This window comes from Diabrotica virgifera, chromosome 1 (assembly GCF_917563875.1).
Source record: "Diabrotica virgifera virgifera chromosome 1, PGI_DIABVI_V3a".
In the NCBI taxonomy this organism is placed as follows: Eukaryota; Metazoa; Arthropoda; class Insecta; order Coleoptera; family Chrysomelidae; genus Diabrotica; species Diabrotica virgifera.
This window is the reverse complement of record NC_065443.1, coordinates 127,796,996-127,820,638: the sequence shown is the minus strand read 5'-3', so window position 1 is coordinate 127,820,638 and position 23,643 is coordinate 127,796,996. Positions and strand designations below refer to the sequence as shown.

Here is a 23,643-nt window from a genome sequence, read left to right as displayed (position 1 = left end):
GTTGTAGATCAAGTCCCTAACAAAACACATGAGCAGATTCCCGAGCCTGCCATACAAGAAACTCGACCTGAGAACACACATGAGAACAACAACGAGTTGCACGATAGTCTGTTAAACGAAATGGCACGAACCGTACAAGAGTTTAGTGGAACAAACCCACTTAGCAGACCACCGCTACCAAGAATAAACTCTTGTAATAAACTAGGTGCGCTGTTACAAATTATGAACACTGAGTCCTACCCAATTATGTCGTAGAAGCTCAAACATTGGAGTATTTGCATATGATGATCTACTGTGTAGCCACATCTATTGCTAATGTAATGGGCGTTAAGATCAGAACACGACGGGGTACTAACAACGGAAGGACTGGTGACAGAATTGCACCTTGGGAAAAACGGCTGCAAAGAAAAATTGAATCGTTGCAAAGGGATATTGGTCAAATAACGGAATATATTCGAGGAACAACGAGTAGAAAATTAATTAGAAGAGCTGAAGAAATCATGCGAAATACTCCGAGACACTCACAGCATGATCCAGAAAATAACACAGCTGAACATTGCCTGGACACATTAAAACAAAAACTCTCCGTTTATTCAGGCCGTCTAAGGAGATACAAAGTCAGTAACAACCGAAAATGCGACAACATACTCTTTGAGCATTCAGAGAAGTCGTTTTATAGAAAACTTAACTCCACTGTAGAAAATGAAAATAAAGTATACCCAAGTCAAGAAGAAATTCATGAGTTTTGGGGAATCCAACTTTCAACGCCAGCTACTCATAACAACAATGCTGGGTGGATTGAAAACATAACGAACAACTGTCAACATTACAATAATATTCCTTACGAACCTTTCACCACTGAAGAAGTCTCGAATACTATCAAAGAGCTTCACAACTGGAAATCTGGCCCAGACGAAGTCCAAAACTTCTTGCTAAAGAAGTTTTGGAGTGTTCATGAGCGATTGTCAATTTTAATTAATTATGTTGTTTCTAATCTGCTGGAAATACCATCATTCCTTACTAAGGGGACCACTTATTTAATACCGAAGGATCAAAATAACACCCAAGATCCAGCCAAGTACCGCCCGATTACTTGTCTACCTACATTGTACAAATTGGTCACATCCTGTGTAGCTCAGCGTATCTACCAACACTGTGCTCTAAACAATATCATAGAGCCTCAACAGAAAGGATGCGCTAAGGGTTCCATGGGCTGTAAAGAACAACTTATTATCGACTCAGTCATTTCTAACCAGGCATATGTCAAAAAACGAAATCTCTTTACTGCTTTCATTGACTACAAGAAAGCGTTTGATTCAGTGCCGCATGCATGGCTTATCGATATATTGAAAATATATAAGGTCGATGATAATATAGTGACCTTTTTAAAGCATATAATGACTGAATGGAAGACAAAAATTCACCTTCAAATACATGGCGAAAACAATATCGAAACTCAAGATATCCCAATTAAACGGGGGCTTTTCCAGGGGGTCCCTTGAATCCACTTTGGTTCTGCCTAGCAATGAACCCACTATCTCAGCTACTGAATTCCACTGACTCAGGCTTTAGCATCAAAAACAAACGAAAAAACTGGAGTATCTAGGCCACATAATGAGAGGAGAAAAGTACTCTCTGCTAAGACTCATAATCCAAGGAAACATTTTGGGAAAGAGAAATGTGGGACGTAGGAGGATTTCCTGGTTGCGAAATTTAAGGGAGTGCTATGGGTGCCGTTCAATACAGTTGTTCAGAGCTGCAGCCAACAAAGTTAAGATTGCTGTGATGGTAGCCAACCTCCGATAGGAGACGGTACTGCAAGAAGAAGAAGAATATAACCAGTATGCACGCCAATGGTGAATATAAAGTTTTTAATTGTATGTTAAAAAATGCGCAATAACTACCTCTTGAAAATTACTAAATTTTATTTGCATATTTCAACCGGTTTTATAGCAATAAATAAATCGTCAGTTTGTAAGAAAAAATTCAACTTCCCGTATCTCGGAAACGAAGCATTTGCGGACATATGTTTATAAAGCAAATGGTCATTATTTTTTCATGCAGAATTACCCCTTAAAGTTTGTTGCACTTATTTAGAAACACCTTGTATTGATAAATAAATGGCTAGTTGTTAAAGTAAGTAACTTTTTTATTATCACACATAAGCGAATGAATCGAAAAGCAGAATGTTAAGAAGCCTAAGGCTACAGTTGAGTTTTAATTTCAATATTTTATATACGCTAGAATATTCCACAGAGTGTTCCAAACTTTGAGGAAAAAACACACTATCATTGTTACACCCGCTATACAGTGACACTTACCAGATCGATATTCTTGAAGAATAAAGCTATATAGCATACTAAAAAAATAACTCAAATCGGACAACAGGTTTAGGAAATACGAGACATCAAAAATGTCCCATTTTTAAGGTGGTGCGTTAATTTTGATGCTTTAGTGTATTTCTTCTTGGATATTAGAGTCAATTATGAAAATACTTCCTAAGTATTCAAACCTTTCCACTTCTTCGAATGTATATTAGATTTCTTTTGTTGTTTTTATCGTTATATATTGACCCTGAGTAAATTGTTTGTTTGACCATTCCAGATATTTTGTTTTTTCTTCGTCATATAGAAAATTATCATGCAACATACGTGAGACTTAAAGAGGCCCTATCTATAAGCTGAACTGCGCTAAGCTGGAGCTTAAGATTTGTTGGTTCAATCAGGTATCAATTCCCTATTCAGTAATATAAAGATAAGACGATATTGTTTTTTATAATCGAACGACGTCATTTAACTTTGGATGAGATAAATAGGGCTGTAGGCGTAGGCCCTCTTCAGGGTGACATGCGGCAACGGTAGACAGAAAGATGTTGGTGATGATATCCAACCTCATATTGCGAGACGGTACCTATTTATTTGAACAGAAGAAGATTGTAGAAAAATAATCGCAAATTAAAATTAAACATCTATTCTTTTTTTTTATTTATTTACTTTTTCGATATATCGAAAGATTGAACTGATCTGAAAGTTTGATTTTTGTAAACAGAACAAACAACTTGCATCACAGCATTGTGTAACAATATATTAGTAGTAAATAATATTAAGTTCTAATTGCTATAATAAATACATCTTTTTCTTTTTAATCTGAAAATTGTTTAAAAAGTAATACTTACCAGTTACTACCCATTTATCAATAATTTATATCGTAGTAGTATATCCATTAATTATTTAAGCCGTACGAAGAGTGAAGAAAATTGTATAGTAGGTACTTATTAAACAGAAACAAACAACAGTGGGCATTTATTTTATTAAATAATTGCACTTTTAAAAAAGAACTTTTTGTTATACAGTGGAACCCCGATAAGTCGGCCTCCGATAACCAGGAAGTCCGGCTAACCCGGACCGATTTTCATCAGACAAAACAGTTTTTTTCATTTTGGCTGAGTTTTTTACCAAGAAATAAACAATACTGTATACAACTGTACGTAATTTAGATGTATTATGCATATGTATTTCACGTTCTTGAAAGTATATTGTTCTGAAGCTATTTCCTTGTGGCATTTTTATAATTAAGTATTTTCTATGGGAAATAAGCCACAATTTTACTAAAAAATGAATTTACAATATACAATAAAATAAAAAATAATTTACAATTTACAATAGTATTTTGTATTTTGACAACGAAACCCGATTTGGGCTTCGAAACGTTAATAAATTCATTTTTTAGTAAAATTGTGGCTTATTTCCCATAGAAAATACTTAACTTGAAATTATAATTAGTCCGTTCAACGGTAAAATATTGCAAAACCTCTAAATTTTACAGAACCGCTTGGATTGACATAAAATTTGGCATACACATAGCTAACAGGTCAAAGAAAAAAAGTGATATTGTGCCGATATGTGCTTTTGCCCCGGGACTGGCCCCCTCTTGGGGGTGAAAAAGTATTAGTCCAAAGTAAGTCAGGAAATAAATAAACTGGCTAATTTTAAGTAACTTTTGTTCTATAGAGTTTTTTCACTAAGTCAATACTTTTCGAGTTATTTGGCAGTGAATATGTTCATTTTTTCAACAAAATAACCATGCTTTTAGACGGTTTTTCGCAAATAACTCAAATAGTAAGTATTTTGGCGAAAAAACATGCTTAGCAAAAATATAGCCTGTAAAAAACTAAAAAAATGGTGTATATATCACGTCTCTATACCTAGTAGAAGCAGAGTTATAGCTAATGACAAATAGGTTCATATTCGTCAAATTCCAAATGGAATACTTTAACGTGAAATAACCAAAAATGAAGCACATTTCGGGGAAAACTCATTACAACTTATTTAAAGGGTTTAAAAAAAGCTTCATTTTTGTTTTATAAAATTTCTAGCATTAAAAGTAAACAAGTTACGCTCAAAATAAAGTTAGTCCCTTGTTGTTTTGGTAAAAAAATCGAGAAAATCATCCCCTAATTAGTATCTTAAATGAACTTAATCGTTACGACTTTAAGTTTCTTGACTCGTGTATGTATTGTTTATATGATCTGTAAGTTTCATCGGTTCAAAGTCCTTATTATTGAAAGGGCTGTAGTTAAACGGGGTTGAACGAGTCACTGATCACGAATGTATGCAAATTTAGAAACACCAAATCTTAATAAATTTTTGTCTAACAGAAAAACAAAAAAATACATGATATTCAGAAAAGCAATGCTGACTTTTTTTATTTTTCGAGATTTTTGGTATCTCTAACAATTTTTTAAGTTATTTTGAAAAAAAAAGCATATTTTTCAAAATTAAAATTTTTAAAAATTTTATTTTGAAACCAAATTTTTTTAAAAATAAGCATTTTGAATCGATGAAACTTACAGATCTTATAAACACAACATAAGTAAAATAATTTGTGGAGCGGTAACGATCAATTTCATTTTAATTTGCTAATTAGGGGGTGGTCTTCCCAATTTTTTTTGCCAAAACAAAAGGGACCAACTTTATTTTGAGCGTAACTTGCTTAAATTTATTGCTAGAAACTTTTTGTAAAAACATGAATAAATCTTTTTTTATACAATTTAATAAAGTTATAATGGATTTTCCCCAAAAAGTGCTTAATTTTTTGGATATTTCGTTAGAGACCTAACGCGTACACATTTTTTTTTTACTTTTTTATAGGCTATATTTTTGCTAAGAACGTTTCTTTCGACAAAATACTTACTTTTTGAGTTATTTGCGAAAAACCGTCTAAAAATGTGGTTATTTTGTTGAAAAATGAACATATTCACTCGCAAATAACTCGAAAAGTGTTGACTAGGCGAAGAAGCTCTATAGAACAAAAGTTACTTAAAATTAGTCAGTTTACCCATTTCCGGACTTATTTTGGACATATATTTTTTCAGAAAGTCACCCCCAGAGCAAAATCACACATCGGGACAATATCACTTTTTTTCTTTGACATGACAGCTATACGTACGCCAAATTTCATGTCAATCCAAGCGGTTCTTTAAAATTTAGAGCAAAAACCGTGAAAGAATGCACTAAATGGAGTTTATCTGTAAGTATACCGTATTTTATTCATTTTTACCATATTCTCCGGCTAACCCGGATTTTCGATAACCCGGATCGGCCGCGGTCCCGATTAATTCGACTTATCGAGGTTCCACTGTACCACGTTTTTTTTATTTATAGGACTCAATATAAAATTATAAACTATTTTATTGCTTCAACTCATATGAATCAAAGAAATGATGTTTTAGAATTTTTAATTTTAATAAAATATATTTTTATTTTTGAGCGTGAAAGGCAGTTTATGTTTCTTTTCGATTCAGAGGTCCATCATTCCCATACGTGTCCCTAAGAAGACACAGAAACGACCTTATGGGGATGGTGGATGGTGGACCACCTCTGAATCGAAAAGAAACATAAACTGTCTTTCACTGTTATCTTTACTAAGATTTTGAGTAATTGGAACAATCTTTCGTTGAAACATTTCCTAGACGAGTAAGGCGGAATGTGACTGCATATTGTAGAGTCCTTTTCGCTTTCTTGGCATGGACGCTATTAAGAAAATTAGGAAGCGGAACTCCTATAACAAGGAACAAAACAACAATTAACCCAAACACTATTGCCTCACATCTGGTATCAATATCTAGAGCACCGAAAAACAAGCCACATACAACCAAGGTAAAACGACAGCTCAAAACTTTAAAATTCCAATCTACAGACACCGAATACTCCCGCCCTTTCTTCACTTCCGAAGAAGTCACTATTGCTCTCAAGGATGTAAAGCCAGGTAAAGCCCCAGGTTTTGACAATATTCATCCCGAATTCTTAATTAACTGCGGCAAATGTGCGAGAGAATGGATAGCCCACTTATTCACGGACATTATGAAGACCGGTATCATACCACAGGAACTCAAACGCTCGAAGGTCATTTCCATATTAAAACCAGAGAAACCAAATGATAACAACCCTAAGAATTACAGACCGATAGTCCTACTATCGGTGACGTTTAAGCTTCTAGAGCACCTTATCTACAATAGAATTAGCCCAAAGCTGCTTGAAACAATACCGGTTGATCAGGCAGGTTTCCGACCCAAAAGAAACTGCGCAGATCAGGTTCTTTCACTTACCACATTTATTGAGGCAGGGTTCCAGCGAAAACTTAAAACTGCAGCCGCATTCATAGACCTAACAGCGGCCAACGATACAGTCTGGAGAGAAGGCATGATATACAAGCTCCTCCGTACAATCCCCTGTAAATCCACCGCTCGATTAATCAACAGCATGCTAGCCGACTGAACGATTCAAGTGGTCATGGGATCTGACATCAGTACCCCAAGGAAACTGAAGAATGGACTGCCTCAGGGATCTGTCCTTGCTCCTCTTCTCTTTAGCCTGTACATCTCTGATATACCAGAAACCAGATCAAGGAAGTTTGGTTACGCATATGACTGGGTCATTGCAACAAGGTGTAAGTCATTTAAAGAAACAGAAGAAATAATCCTCACGGCGGACTTAGGGGCCGTTCAAGCATTACGTAACGCAGGTTGAGGGGGGGGCTCGAAAATCTTCAAAAATTGCGTTACGCAATTAGTTAAACGCCCATTAGAGTGCGTTACGTAGGGGGGAGGGGGGGTCAAAAATCTTCAAAAATCGCGTTACGTAATACTTGAACGCTCCCTTACACATAGTGGGAAAATATTTCCGTAAATGGAGGCTCCAACCAAACGTTACGAAAACAGCGGTTTCCAGTTTCCACCTAAATAACAAGCTTGCAGGACGAATACCCAATATTCAGTTCGAAAACACCACACTCGCCTACAATAAAACACCAAAGTACCGTGGGGTGACCCTTCCCTATCATTCAACACCCTATCATTCAAGGAACCCTATCATTCAAGGAACATCTGACAAGAACAGCGGAAAAACTTAAATCCAGAAACAACATCATCCAGAAGCTGTGCAGCACAACATAGGGAGCATCGGCTTCCACCTTGCGATCATCTGCCTTGGGCCTAGTCTTCTCAACTGCGGAATACTGCTCTTCAGCATGGCTTAACATCCCATATATACACAAAGTAGATGTCCAATTGAATAATACAATGAGAATGATTGCTGGAGTTATCAAATCCACCCCTACGCAATGGCTCCCAGTAATGAGCCACATTCCACCACCCAAACTACGACGCATACACGCACTCACTAGTGAGTACAGAAAGATAGTAGATAACGGGAACCTGCCAATCCATCAAGATATAGATGCCACCAACGGTAACCGTCTACGCTCCAGACGACCACCAATAAAAACAGCAAAGGTTGCTGTGGAAAATGAGTTCAATTTAACGACAACATGGACTCGAGAATGGACGGAACAACAAAATATCAACTTACCCTACATCACACAAAAACCCCCAGGCTTTGACTTACCACGCAACACATGGTCTATGCTGAACCGAATCAGAACCCAACACGGCAGATGTGGTTACATGATGCACAAATAGGGTAAATGACCATCCCCACTCTGTGACTGTGGACAACCACAAACCATCTATTACACCACAGAACAGTGTCCTACAAGATCATACCATGATGGCAAGTCAGAGGATTTCCTGATGGCGACTCCAGAGTCGATAGACTATGTAAATAAGTTAGATGTACGTTTGTGAACCTATGTATTGTCTTATACAAAATATATGTAAATGTAAATGTGTCAGGTGCCATACTAAATAAATAAAATATATGCTAAAATAAATAAAATTCGCTTTCTTTATTCGTCGTCTCTTGTCTTATAAATTGTAAAAGTCAGAGATTAAGGATGTTACCAGAATGTAGTTTCCACGAAAAGTTTCAGGTTTAAATAATTATTTACCTATTACTATTTTATCATTTTATAATTATAACTCATGATTTGTGCTTTAATATGCTAATGTTTTTGTCTTTTATTTTAGGTAGCGACAGTTGTTACACCCCCTACAAGAGGCTTATCAGAAAAAGGCTAATTTTAAGAAACCCAAGTAGAGTGTACAAATTCTAAACAAGGTTTTATAGGGCTTTCCATCGATTGTCATTTGTTTCGAGCTCCTGTCATATTATGTTGTATAATCTGTTTATAATGCGGATCACGGATTATACGACATATAACAGAAGCTCGAACTGTGAATGAAAAGCTCTATTGAAAGTTATACCAAAACATCTGTAGTTCTGTAGCACATTTTTTACACAATTTTAGAATTAAAAATCTCACTTAAAAAATTGTGATGATATTATAAGCCTATGTTTGCAAATTGTAAATGTAAATAAAGGGTAATAGGCCAGGGCGCATCTGTTTTGAGATGGACGTTGAGAGGTGACTAAAATTGTTTGGAAGAAATTGCTTGAAAATGACTCAAATAATAATATTTGAGTTATCCTCCCACTCAAAATGGTCCGGAACATTGTTTAAATAATCAAACTGTCAAAATATGAAGGAAAAATTATGAAAATGTAAATGTGTATAATAATCAAACTGTCAAAATATGAAGGAAAAATTCGATTTTTTATTGGTTTTTTGATTATAACTTTAAAACCAATCATTTATGAGAAAAGTTGTACTAACATAAAAGTTGCGTAATTAAATTTCCTACAATATAAAATTGGTTAAGAATTTAAAAAACAGTCACCCTTGTTGCAAAATAGCAATAATTGCGAAAAAAAAACATACAAAAACAAGTATTCGCCTTTTACGTTTTTCAACCATTTATGCTACATTTTGGAGGACCTTCATATTTTACCCAGAAAAACTTTACGATATAGTAAAACAACATTGTAAATTTAATTTAGATAGGTTTAATAGATTTTGCAAAATAAATTTTGCAATCCAGTTTTCGCAAAAAAAATTAATTTGTTTAAAATGTTGCAGGACTGAAAATAAAGCAGATAGCAAGTTGAATTTTTTTTTTGCTTATAGAAGTGTACTGTACCTTTCATTTGCAAGTTGCAAAAATAATTACCACGGCGTCAGGAAATTTTTTAAACAAACATTAATTTTTGGTGCTACGCGCAGGACGGCGGTGTTCGATTCGCACAAGTTGATTTCCACCAAAATATCTTCCAATCTTTATCTAATATATTATTTTCTTACTCTATATTTTGTTGTATTTTAATATTTTAATTCCACAAAAATAGAACTAATTTTATTATTTTTTGTGAAATATTGTTTAAACAATTGCATATGTTTAAAAATAATAAACTTTTATTCTCTAAGTTAAAATATATGAACAAAGAAAGTTTTTGCTTAAAAACAGTGTTATTTCAAAGGATAGAGTATGCGTTTTTATTTTGCAATAAACAAATTTATTTATTTATATCGAAATGTAATAAAAATTAAAATGTATCAATCATTATCAAAGATCATTGGAATGTCCAATCAGAGCAAACTATCCGCTGTCCTGCGCGTAGCACCAATAATTAATGTTTATTTAAAAAAATTCCTGACGCCGTGGTAGTTCATCGATTTTAGTTTTGCAAATCGCATATAAAAGGTACTTCTATCAAATCGCACTTCTATAAGAAAAAAAATCAACTTGCTATCTGCTTTATTTTCAGTCCTGTAACATTTTGAAAAAATAAATTTGCAAAATTGCAAAATTTATTTTGCAAAATCTGTTAAACCGATCTTAGTGAAATTTACAGTATTGTTTAACTGTATCATAAAGTTTTTCTGGGTGAAATATAAAGGTCCTAAGTGTAGTATAAATGGTTGAAAAACGTAAAATGCGAATACTTATTTTTGTATGATTTTTTCGCAATTATTGCTATTTTGCAACAAGGGTGACTATTTTCTAAATTTTTAACCAATTGTATATTGTAGAAAATTTAATTACACAACTTTTATGTCAGTACAGCTTTTCTCGGAAATGAATAATATTAAAGTTATAATCAAAAAACCAAGAAAAAATCGAATTTTTCCTTCATTATTTGACATTTTGATTATTTAAACAATGTTCCGGACCTTTTTGAGAGGGAAGATAACTCAAATATTATTATTTAAATTATTTTTAAGCAATTTGTGCAAAAAGTTTGAGTCGCCTCTCAACGTCCAAATGTACTAATATTTTTACAGATGCGCCCTGGTCTATAATTTTCTCAAAGAAATGTGATTTTTCACATGGTTATTATGTCATGTTGTTGTGCTAGATCATATTATACGTTTCATGCTCATCATGTAATGGCATTGTATTTATGTTTTCTGGGATGAGTCATCAAACATATCTGGAATGAGTTAAAATGACATATTTTAAGTCATACACCAGCTCCTACTACTATCCAGTAGCTGTGAGCTTATTTAATTGAATATCCAGAAGTATAGAATCTTTTTCCATAACTCGGTTATATTACTTACTTTCTTCTACTTACAGTGCCTTGTCCTTCCAGAACATTGGCATCATTTCCAACAGACTTTTGCGACAAAAGCCTTATCCCATCCAACTGTGGGTAGTTGAATCAACCTGACAGAATCTGCTATTCATACTTTCTGCCAGTTATATTTCGTTCATGTACCCCTTGAGGCGACAGTGTTGTTAGGAGACATACGATGATTCTCAGATCATATCTAGTAGATCTTTGGATTTCTTTTTCAATGCCTTCGATTGTTTGAGATCCATTTGTTCGTACCAGATGTAGGTACGTTTAAGTGTTTCTTTTGTCTCCCATGGCAAGTACATCCGCTCCTTCGTTCCTTTCAATATCAGTATGTCTAAGCATCCAGAATAACCCCACTTTGTTGCTGTTTCCGATTCCAATTAGATTTTGAAGAGAGTACCAAACTAACTTGGAGCCACTCCGATTTGATTCCAGTGGCTATAATCCCTCTATCTCTTGTCGTTTCCCCATTACTGAGGATCGTGATTTCTTCCAATATTCCTAACAATGTTTCTCCATTGGTCTCTATCTTCAGCTGCTCTAAGAGCTTCGCAGAATGAGTTTCCAGCTGAATGCTTTATTTGGTCAGACCATTTAGTTGGTGAACGTCCTCTTAATCGTCTCCCCGGAACGTTTCCAGAAACAATTATTAAATCTCTCCAAACCTCTGCGAACCACGCGACCAAAGATTTGCAGACATATTGTAGACAGCCTTTTTTTAATATTGAGTTGGTTTAGAATGGAAATGTTTGTCCCATGAGCTGCCCCAGGTATGCGCAGCATTTTTCTCCAGTACCACATCTCAAAGGCATCAATTTTTTGGCGCTCGCACGCGCGAAGAATCCAAGTCTCTGCTCCGTATAGAAATATTGAAAATATAAGGGCATTCACCAGTCTCATCTTGATATTTTGAGAGATATATCTGTCTTTCCAAACTTTAGTTAGGCGACTCATCGCATTTTTTGCCATACCAATACGTCTCCGAACTTCTGCTGCACAGTTACCATCGTTAGTTATACTAGACCCGAAATAGACAAAGGTGTTTACTATCTGGTATTCCTGTAACATGTTAGTCAGTTGAATAGTGTCAAATCTGTCGACCACCATTATTTTTATCTTAGCTTTATTGATTTTCAGACCAACTTTATTGCTTTCTTACTCAACTCTTCGCAGAAGATCAAACATTTCTTGCTCATTGGCTGCTATACGTGTAGTGTCATAAGCAAATCTTAAATTGGAGATTTTCCTACCAGCTACTGTTACTCCACCGGCCCATCCTTCTAAAACCATCCTCATCATATGTTCACCATAAATGTTAAATAAGTCAGGTGACAACACGCATCCTTGTCTAACACCTGTCTCGGTCTTGAATTGGTTTGAGAACTTCTTATCTAGTCGTTCCGTCGCTATATTTACAGGTTTTTAATAAGTGGCTCCAGGTGCATTGGTGCGCCCATTTCTATTAAAATTGACCACTGATTTATCCAGCTTACACAATCAAATGCCTTTTGGTAGTCAACGAAGCATATAATCATAGGTACTTGAAATTCTCTAGACTTTTCAATGAGTTGTCTCAGGTTCAGGATTTGTTCCCTTGTACCTTCACCCTTTACAAACCCTGCTTGTTCCTGTGGTATTTGGTAATGTAGATAGGTTTTTAATCTGTTTTTGATGATAAGCAACAAGATTTTACTAGCATGTGTTATTAGTGACAGTGTGCGGTAGTTTTCACATCTGGTAGTAGTTCCTTTTTTGTGTAGTGGGATATAAATTGAGGTAGGTACACCAATCAGATAACCATTTTCCTGAATTCCAAACAGTGATTATTTCCTATAATCCCACCTAGCTTAAATATAATTGTTACATATCTATCCCTGCATTTGCTCTATATTTGCTCTCTTAGTTCCTACAGGCACACCTCTATAGCATAAATTTCTAGTTAGAATATAGTAGAGCGATTACCTAGTCTTTCACTAAGGCTTAGCCTTGGTTTTCCTCGGTATAAATCAGCTCCAACTCCTTAATCGGTTTTAGAGCCATCTGTATACCAGTATTTATTCGACTTCTGTTCGTCCCTTCTTGGAAAGACGACGGTATCGAATGAGAGTCGGATAAAACGAATCTCGTATTGGCAGATAATGGCAGTTAGTTTGATATAAAGTTCTTGACATCAATTTTAGGTTCTTGATGTGATGCAACTAATTTTTTAACGTCAACTCCTTTATCACGAGACTAAAAATAGTAGCAAATATGTCTTTTTCACAGTATGTTACTTTATTTAGACCTATCTAGACACAACTAGGTCATGTAATAAGAAAAATCTTCATTTCCAATTATAAGCATAAGTTAGCATAAAAAAATGTGGCACAGAATAGTTTATTTAAAGACTGTAAAATATACTTACCTGGATTACTTTTCAATAAGTTCACCCCAAGTGTATTTGTATTTGTTGCAGCATCCAAAGAGGTGTAAATACTTTGATAAATAATAATCTGCGATGAATATTTATTAAAACAATATAATATTACCCTATAATTTTTAAATTTTATATGTATTAAAATAATCAACAAATATTTCAGGCAAATAATGATTTCAGTATTAAGAACTAAAGGTGTCTCGTCTTTTAAAATTACAGGGTGAGTTAATTTTTAAAAGACGAAATTCGTCTGTTCACAGATAAACACAAATTCAAATACCCAACAAAAGTCTCTTAGAAGAAAATAATATGATTATTACTCTTATTGGTGAGTTGCCATTCTTGATTTTTTATGACTTATAAAGAAAAATATGTGAAAAAGTAACAAGTTTAATTTTGAAATAGATTCTTGGTGTCTACCTTAATAATTAAAAAGATATTTACTGGGATAGTATAATACCACCCTACAGTTACTGAATATCCTTTCAAAATGTACAGAAGATTATCACAGCTAAGGGAAAGCTCGTGAAATCCATGAACACCACGCGATCACCTTTTCCATTGCATTGATATTCATTGGTCGAAGAGTAAAATAAAATAAGCTCATCTAATAGTGAAAGGAGAAATCGAGGGAAAGAGAAGACTCTAAAGGAAAATACTATCGTTGGAAAAATCTATCGTTGGAATCCGACAATGGACAGAGCTAAATTTTAAACAGCTAATAACAATAGCTGAAGACAGAATAGGGGATATAACAAACTTCCATTTTGGGAGAGGCCACTTTAAGAAGAAAGAAAAAGTTGATTTGTTAATTTGCTGTACCTTTATTTTGCTTTTTAGTCTACTGCTATTTACTGTAATTTGTTTTCGTTTAATCTTCCTATCTAATGTCGCCAATATTATGATAATTCTCTTATTAGGTATCAATTTAATTTGTTTGGCTTTAACCACAACTTATATCTTTCAAGATTTTGGGTTTTGATCTATCATCTATTTTTCATCCTATCATTCTTTTCATCTCTGATCTATCATTCGCATACCGTGGGGTTTCCACATATAATATCCGTCTATCAATTACATTATTCCATGTTCTTCCTTCTCTGATTTCTATTTCATTGTGTTCTATTATTATTGTTTGTATGCTACTACTATTTTGGTTTGCTTTGTTGCAGCCTTATACAGGGTGTCCAGAAACTCTACCGACAAACGAAGACAGGAGATTCCTCATATAATTTGAAGACATTTTAACCCAATTCATCTAGTCCGAAAATGCTTCCTAAGGGAGCTAGAGCTCTTTGAAGAACGCTTCTATTTAGAAAAACAAAAATTCGATTTCATTCATTGTGAATTTCTAGTACCGGTCATAGGCATCCGTTTTGGGTGGGGCAACGGTTATTTTATCGCATAACTTTTTTTTCTTTAACTTTTCAGCATTTTTGATACTGGATTATTATATTGTTAGATATTCTAGTACAGTCGAACCCGCTTATTAGAATACCGGTTAAAGGAATATCCAGGTTTAAGGAATAGAAATTTGAGGTCCCAAAACGTTTTTACTAGGCTTATATGATCGGTTATTAGAATATCCCTGTTATAGGAATACTTTTTCTTGGCACGACGGCTATTCCAATAAGCGGGTTCGACTGTACTAAAAGGTACTTTTGATTTAAGTCTGTTGGACACACCGTTTTCTAGAAAAATCGATTTGAAAATTTTTCGTTTTCTGAATTTGAAAAGAAAATTAAAAAAAAACGGTGTATTTTACCAACTTATAGCAAGAGTAATAGGTCTGGATCCCACGTATGAAAAAAAAGTTGATTAATAGCAAGCTAAAAATTTGTTAATAGCTTAAGGGTGTCTAGTCGGATAAACTTTGATATATGGGAACACTGTAACAGGGGCAGTTTTTATTGTGGAACAGGTTAAAAATTTGGAACGGTCAGAACACGAAAATTACACATTTATTTTGTCCGACAGAACAGACATAAACTCTCCTAACAGAGATTAAACTCTCATGCAAAAATCAGACTGCTATTTATCACCTGTCATAATTCCTGTCATTTGACATATTCTACATGTTCCACTCATTAAAACGCCAATTTGGTGATAAATAGCAGTCTGATTTTTGCATGAGAGTTTAATCTCTGTTCGGAGAGTTTATGTCTGTTCTGTCGGACAAAATAAATGTGCCATTTTCGTGTTCTGACCGTTCCAAATTTTTAACCTGTTCCACAATTAAAACTGCCCCTGTTACAGTGTTCCCATATATCAAAGTTTATCCGACTAGACACCCTTAAGCTATTAACAAATTTTCAGCTGGCTATTAATCAACTTTTTTTTCATACGCGGGATCCAGACCTATAACTTTTAGTACTAGAATCCCTCATAATTTAATAACCTAAAGTCAAAAATTCTTAAAAATTAAAGAATAAAAAGTTATGCGATAAAATAACCCTTGACCTACCCAAAACGGACGCATATGACCAGTATTAGAAATTTGCAATTAATGAAATCGATTCATCTCTGGAATATAAATAAATGTACCAGTTTTCTTTTTTCTAAATGGTTTTTTTTTGTTTTTTTTTTGGAAATTCAATCAACGAATAATTTTCAAATTGATTTTTCTAGAAAACGGTGTGTTCTACCGACTTAAAGCAAGAGTACCTTTTAGTACTAGCATACCTCAAAATTTAATAATCCAGTGTCAAAATACTTAAAAGTTAAAGACATAAAAGTTATGCGATAAAATAACCGTTGCCCTACCCAAAACGGAGCCTATGACCGCTGCTACAAATTCTTCATAAATGTAATCGATTTATCTCTGGAAGATAAATATGCGTACCAATTTTCATTTTTCTAAATACAAGCGTTCTTGAGTTATTTAAGAAAAACTAATTACAAGACACCATCCTCAAAGAGCTCCAGCTCCCTTAAGAAGCATTTTCGGACTAGAAGAATTGGGTTAAAATATCTTAAATTTATCTGAGAAATCTCCTGTCTTCGTTTGTCGGTAGAGTTTCTGGACTCCCTGTACAATTTATACCGATATTAGCCAGCTCTACCTTTTTGTCAATCTTCATAATATATGTTTCTAGCTTCTACATTTGCTTTGACTTCGTTTGATCACTAGTGGATCTTCTTTTGCTAATAACGTAAGCCTTTATCAGAACTGTATTAGAACTTTCTTTTTTGGATTTTTCTTTCTTTCTTTCTTTCTATTTTCCTTCTGTTTTCCGGATTCGTCCTTTTGTTTAACCTTTAACCTTCGTTATCTGTTTTTTTGTGGTCCATTCCGATATTTTGGTATGAAGACTTAAAAACTGCATTTCTTATTGACTTCATCTTTTTCTAATTGTCTCTCCATTTATATTTTTTTGTTACTCCTCTTTTCAGTTTCTTTTTTTCATTTCTCTCACTCTCACTTTATTATCATCTTTTCCTATCGTTTATACCATACCTTCATCTCAGTCTTGGTCTGTCTCTACACCTATTTCCTACTGGTAATGCATATAGATTTCATCTGTATCGTTAATTTTCTTTGCTCTTAACACATATTTAGCCCATCCTAGCGAATTCATGGGGAACAATGAAATCAAAATTCTCTGTTATGCATATAATGCAATATTGATAGCCTAAAATGAAGATAGACTTCAAAGACTAGTTTACAGGTTTTAGAGCAAAAGAATTTAACATGACGATTTAAACACTACTAGAACAATACTAATCAGTAAAGAACCGATCAGATATACACTGGAAGTCGATGGAGTGACTAGGAATTACACTGTCCATCTCTGGAGACGTTGAAAAATAAATATGAAATCAGGTCAAAAGAGCAAATAGATCAACAGGGTGCCTTAGTAACACTATATATTAACTGTGAGATGAAATTAATTATGTATAAGGTCAGTATAAGACCAATAATGACGTACAGAGCAGAAACAAGATCGGACACAGCCAAAACACAGATTATACTGGAAACGGCAGAAATGAGAATACTCAGAAAACTTACAGGAAACAAGCTTTTTTTTCATCTTTAAAGAGGGGGGGGTCTGGAATCTTCAAAAGACGTCTCAGTCCAGAACGCCGCCTGACTGACCTTAGTGCAGGATTCATTATTCGTAGCCCCAGCGATAGTTCCCGAGGTACTTTAAAACGCTCTCTCGTCGCCGAGGCTACGCCGAATGCCTACCTGCTAAACCAGATCCTCCTCTGTCATCCAGCGCTCCGAAAGCGGAATGGCCGCTGCAAGGTCGACATCGCTTCCGAAGCACTTTACCTTCATTTATCCACAGACTGTAAGCAAGGAGGCCCTTCCTTTTCCCCGTTCCCCCTTTTTTTTTGGTCCCAAAGTTTTTGTTTGTATGGTTTTTTTATTAGAGTTTTTTTACCACAGTCTGTCTCATACAATCTAACTCACCTATTCGCCTCTCATCAAAACTTATTCCCTCTACCTTCTACTTACACTATATTTCCCTCTCGCTCCTATCGTTGGTACAGCTGTTTTTCCTTCTCTTCTTTCTTCTTGATCACTACACGGATATAGTTATGTATGTATACTAGTCGAACCAGATTAATTTTCAATCATTCTCTCAATAATTTCACGCACTGTCACAAAATTCACACCTGTCTCTCGTTCCATTCTGTTCCTTTCTACTATCCATCTGTTGCACTCTAGCATCGTATGTGTAACGGTGTCCGGGTATTCTTAGTACAGACATTCATCAGTGTCAGCCTTTCCAAACCTAGAGAGGTAGGCTCTAAAACACCCGTGTTCTGTGAGCACCTGCGTTAGGAAATAATCCAGTCGCCTGTGAACACAGTCCATCCAGTCTTTCAAGTTAGGGAGCAGCATGTTTGTCCACTGTGCCACATGCTCCGTGTTGTTCTATTCTTCCTGCCATCTTTCAATTGACCTTTCTTTTTCCTGTCTTCTCTCAGCCATAGTAAGCTCACGGTCTCTTCTCTCATATAGTTCTTTTCTTTCTACTACCAACACATGCAGCTGAACACATCCAGTGATGGCTCACAAGGCTGCGGCAGATACAGTCCTGTACGCGCATGCCACTAGCAGCAGACTTGTTCTATCCACTCGTGCAATGAGCCCCCTATAGGCCTATATCTCTACCGCCTCACTCCTGACTGGTGCCGCCCCAGGCAACCAAACGACGTTTTTATAACGTAGATAACACGTCATAAAAATTACCAATTGACGTGTTTCTATGACGTGGTACCGACGTTGAAAATCACGTGTATTTGTCTCATCGATTTGACGTCATAATTGTGACGATTTTAAAACGTCTAAAAGGTGACGACTTTTATACGTCGGTACAATCACGTCTTTAATACTTTCAAAAAGTGACCTTTAGATGTTTCAAAATAGGTAGTATAAACAATAGGTAACATGAAACCTATAGGTCTACGTCCCATGTGTCGATGAAGATATACTACCATTTGTTTAAGATCGCTTGTACATTAGAAGCAATCTAACATTGATTCTGCATAATTGTACCAGCCCTCGCATTAGCCATTGTGAGCGGCCGTGGGTAACGGCATAAACGCTGGCCTCATACGCCAGTAGACGTGGGTTCGATCCCTGCCAAAGACAAACCATTTTCATTTCCAATAATGACACGAGCCGTCTCACCGTGCCTCGGAGAGTACGTTAAGCCGTCGGTCCCCCTGGGCTAGTGTACATCGACACTAGTTACTTGAAACAGGGTTAAAGATGTAATTGGCGCTGGAACTATCTGAAAGGATCTCCCCGGCAAAAATGCCATACGATATTATTATTATTAGCCCTCGCATTATAGAATTTTCACTATTTATATAAGTATACCTACTTTACTGTGTCAAAACTGAAAAAACATACAAACTAATAAATAATTTATTAACAAATTACTCGATAAAACTCGATAACACATAATTAGTTCATTAACAGAAAATAAACATAACTTCAAACAGTTGTCAAGAAGAATACTGCATTAAACTAACTCACTGAGCAAAATGAATACAAATCTCCTAATTAACACGTTTCTTCAACTAAATATCTAAATGAAAAGTCTTATTTTATCACACAAGACACAAACCACGTAAACAATAAATGAGAAATTTCTTATGAAAATTATTTAACGAAATTGTTTGGAGTATTACAAACAAGCACCTCCCAATTTTGTGACGTCAGACTTAAACGGTCTGAAATACAAACGTTTTTTAAACGTTATTTTAACGTCATTAATCTTACGTATTTAAAATCACCTACAAAAGACGTCTATATGACGTAATTTTCAAACACGTGTATTTATTCAACCAAAACTGACGTTTCCTCGACGTTATATGACGTCAGTTGGTTGTCTGGGGCGTAGAGGACAATCGACTGCACAACACCGTGCAAGGCCCTCCTCCTTTCTGATTTGGGTCCTCCAAGGTTGGGCATCACCCTCCCCAACGCAGCCGCACTGTTTGCAGCCTTCCGGGTCACCACCCGCAGGTGCTCCCACCACTTTCCATTCTGGTGCAACGTCACTCCTAGGTACTTTACGTGCCGGACGTGCCTCACGTACCTCACGTACAAGAAACAAGCTGAGAGACCGAATAAGGAGTGACTAGATCAGAACAAAATTTAATATAATGCAATGTAATGTAAGTAAAAGTAAACGTGCGAACATTAAACAGAAAAAAAGACACAGGAGTTATTAAACTAGAAAGGCACAAATCACGAAGTGATGGAAGAAGTGTTGGCTGATCACGCAAGGGATGGAGGATGGAATGACAATCTTCCACAGACGTCCACCAATGAACAAACATAATTAATTGTTTGTTTTATCTTTCTGGCATAGTCTCTGGGCTGTCTTTTCTAGGATTTGGTCTTCCATTTGTTTTATGTATATATCTGAGCTTCCATCTTCTTTAGTAAAATTTAATTTTTCGTTTTATCAGAAATCCTCAAATTTTTGTTTTAATTAGGTTACTTTTGACAATAATTTTAACAAGTTTTTTATACAATAAGTTCAATCATATTTGGTTGCACTTATTGTGATACTATTCGGGTTTCTCTAGTTTTTGCGAATTGATAATGTTTTGAGGTCGCCTGTATGTATCTATTATCACTACACATTTATTTTCTGTGTTTTGCATAATAAACACACAAAATGAATATGTTTGTTGTCTATGAATTTTTAAATACATTACTATTTACAACATTTAGTACATAAATAGTACATTATATTCACAATTTATCAGAGTGAATATACTTGTTTTTATAGGTAGCTTAATGGACAGTGATAGTGTGAAGTCAAAACGTCAAAAAACATTTTGTTTCCAAACAAAGCAACTGTCAATTGAATATACACATGATTTGTGTAATCATTTTTAATTTTATTTTGTTTTAGCAATCATCTTCCCATTTTTTCTAAAGACACAATTCTTGTTAGTCATATCAATCATATTGCTTTTAATTTTATAAATTGCCCTTACACAAAATCTAGGATTTACACACTACATAGTAGTTACTGTGTTTCTTCAGGTTTTTAACCAGTCTTATTTGGAAATATGGTGGGAAATATACTATGATCATTGATACAATCACGGGTAGATACCCAACACATTACCAATTTGTAAAAATTAAACATCCTACAGGCAATAGATTTCAATTATAAAAACGAAAACAAACACCATGTGTGAGTTTTTACTTTGTTTGGAAACCATTTCAGAGTAGCCAACATTGATTTGACGTCACGACTATCACGGTCCATTGAGTGGATAACTTTTTGTATACGAGGTACTTCCAAAATATATTTTCACCCTATATATCTATCTATCTATCTATCTATCTATCTATCTATCTATCTATCTATCTATCTATATATCTATCTATCTATCTATCTATCTATCTATCTATCTATCTACCTATCTATCTATCTATCTATCTATCTATCTATATATCTATATATCTATCTATCTATCTATCTATCTATCTATCTATCTATCTATCTATCTATCTATCTATCTATCTATCTATCTATCTATCTATCTATCTATCTATCTATCTATCTACCTATCTATCTATCTATCTATCTATCTATCTATCTATCTATCTATCTATCTATCTATCTATCTATCTATCTATCTATCTATCTATCTATCTATCTATATATCTATCTATCTATATATCTATCTACCGATCTATATATCTATCTATCTATCTATCTATCTATCTATCTATCTATCTATCTATTTCTAGAGGTTCCTACAGCCTCTGCCGCTTCTCGCATTTCGACCGCCATCTTTTTCTGTCCATCCATTCGTCTTCTTTGATGGCTCTATCTCTCATTATGTGCCGTACGTTTTCTTCCCAGAAGGCATTTCCCTTTTTCTTCTTTGTTGTGGTATGTAATATAAAGCTTTCTTTGGCCATCTATCTTCATTCATTCGTTTTCATCCTATTCAAAATCAAGTGCTATTGACACTTTAATCAGGATTTCCTTCTTTTTTTTGTTGCTTTTGTTATTTTTTTTTGTTGCTTTTGTTATTTTTTTTTGAAGAGAAACTTTCTGTGGCTTTAATTATTTTTGAATAGCTAAATTTTTATTTGTTATAGAGAAAATAAAGGTACAGTATCGTAAAACTTGATAAAATTTTTTTGAAACTTCGTTCTGCCACCAAATAAGTTAAAGGTATTTTTGAAATTAAAAATTATTGTGATGGTCGAAATAGTCTATAGATAATTTTTCCTTATTAAAAAGTGTTTTTACTTCTCCATTTAAAAAAATATTAATTGTTAATTTTCAAGTAGCCTTTCGATGGGGTTACTTGAAAGTAAGCCTTTAAAAACGTAGTATTTCAAATAGGCCCTTTGTAGGGGATACTTGAAATAGCAAAATTAAATAAAAACCTATTGTGTCTGAGTTTCGTTAAAATCGATAAAAAACACGGTTTTTAAAAATCGTCGTAATCGTTAGGTAAACACAGAGAGCATAAACATCAATGATAAGTCGTGGGCAGGCATGCCTTTTCAAGTGGCACTGGATACGATTAAATCGGGCGAATCGTTCAGTGACAGCACTTACTTAAAAAGGTTATTGCGTTTATTTTCAAGTTACCCCGCTATTTTCAAATAGACCAGTTTTACGGTATGTCATTAGTAGATCACAATAACAATATTGTTATCGATAATGAAATTAACTGATTTAAAATAAATTCACAAAGGATTTAGAACCACATTTAGTTTTAAGATTTTTGTAATTATTTTGTACAAATGCTTTATTTTAGAAATAAAATAGTTATAGTACCTATACATATTGCATGTTGTAAAATAATATTTATTTATAGTATTTTAGGTATTTTTGTAATAAATTAGAGTATTATTAAAGAATATATTATGAAATTATGAAATAAGTTTGTTTTTATTTTTACCTTTCTGTACCCAAATCTCTTTATTTGAAAGTCTCTCCCTCTCTCTCTCCTTCTCTTCAGTTCTGACTAGTGATGTTGATTATAGTTACTTTCGAGTATTCGTTACAAATCGTTACTTTTGTATAAAGTAATAATTTATAGTATTCGTTACTTTGATTACTTTGATTACTTTTGTTACTTTTGTATTTGAGTACCGGTAATCATATCGACAATCTCATTTCCCAGTACATATTTTGTATTAGTAGGTTTGATTAATATGATTTTGATTACTATGATTACTTTTGTATTTGAGTATCGGTAATCATATTGGGAATCGCATTTTCAGTATTTCATATAAGTATAAGAAATTAAGTGATATGTAATCTGTTATCTTAACAATTATTAAAAGGAAGGGGTGCCCGACATAATTTTGTCCAGACTAATTAATAATTAATAAAAATGATTTTTTTTATAAATTCTACTAATTTTTTTGGCCCTGGCAGATATTATTTTAGATTTTTGGATCATGACAATAAAATACACATAGACCAAGGCATTTAGGAAAAAATAAATTATTTTTCTACGGCCTTGCTAAAAGAACCACTTTCACGCACGCATTTCGTTGCCAAAAGTTGCACTTTCCCGCACGGCGTGCGTGACATTAAATTTTCCCGCACGGCGTGCGGGAACGTAAAATACCTTGTAATATGGCATTATAATATATTATAATACATGCAATAAACTAATATTTAGATATTATTGACTAATTTATTTCAAATTTATCTTATTGTGTTCATGTTTTAATGAAATTAGCGCGATTATTTCATTCATAGGAGATTCTGACCAATAGAAAGCTACAGAAATCTAAATTAAATTGATAATTTTTGATAATTGCCCGTCGTCAAGTATATTACGTCAGATGCCCTTCGTTGCTACGAAAAAATACATTCAGTGACATTA

The 23,643-nt window shown here is 34.3% G+C and overlaps 1 protein-coding gene and 1 long non-coding RNA gene across 2 annotated transcripts in view; one reads left to right on the top strand and one right to left on the bottom strand.

Moving 5' to 3' along the window:
- LOC114331316 (adhesive plaque matrix protein-like) overlaps window positions 1-13,404 on the top strand; it is a 140,377-nt gene extending 126,973 nt beyond the window's left edge. Inside the window, exon 6 of the mRNA XM_028280846.2 lies at window positions 8,426-13,404. Within this exon, the coding sequence (XP_028136647.2) occupies window positions 8,426-8,476 (51 nt within the window). The 3' untranslated portion in view covers window positions 8,477-13,404. The remainder of the gene's footprint in view (window positions 1-8,425) is intronic.
- A 6,432-nt stretch (window positions 13,405-19,836) lies between these two features.
- On the bottom strand, window positions 19,837-22,680 carry LOC126892458 (uncharacterized). Its single transcript, XR_007700845.1, has 2 exons — window positions 21,471-22,680; window positions 19,837-21,126 (listed from the first exon to the last, which is right to left on the bottom strand). It is a non-coding gene; the product is annotated as an uncharacterized LOC126892458 (long non-coding RNA).
- Window positions 22,681-23,643: the final 963 nt, after the last annotated feature.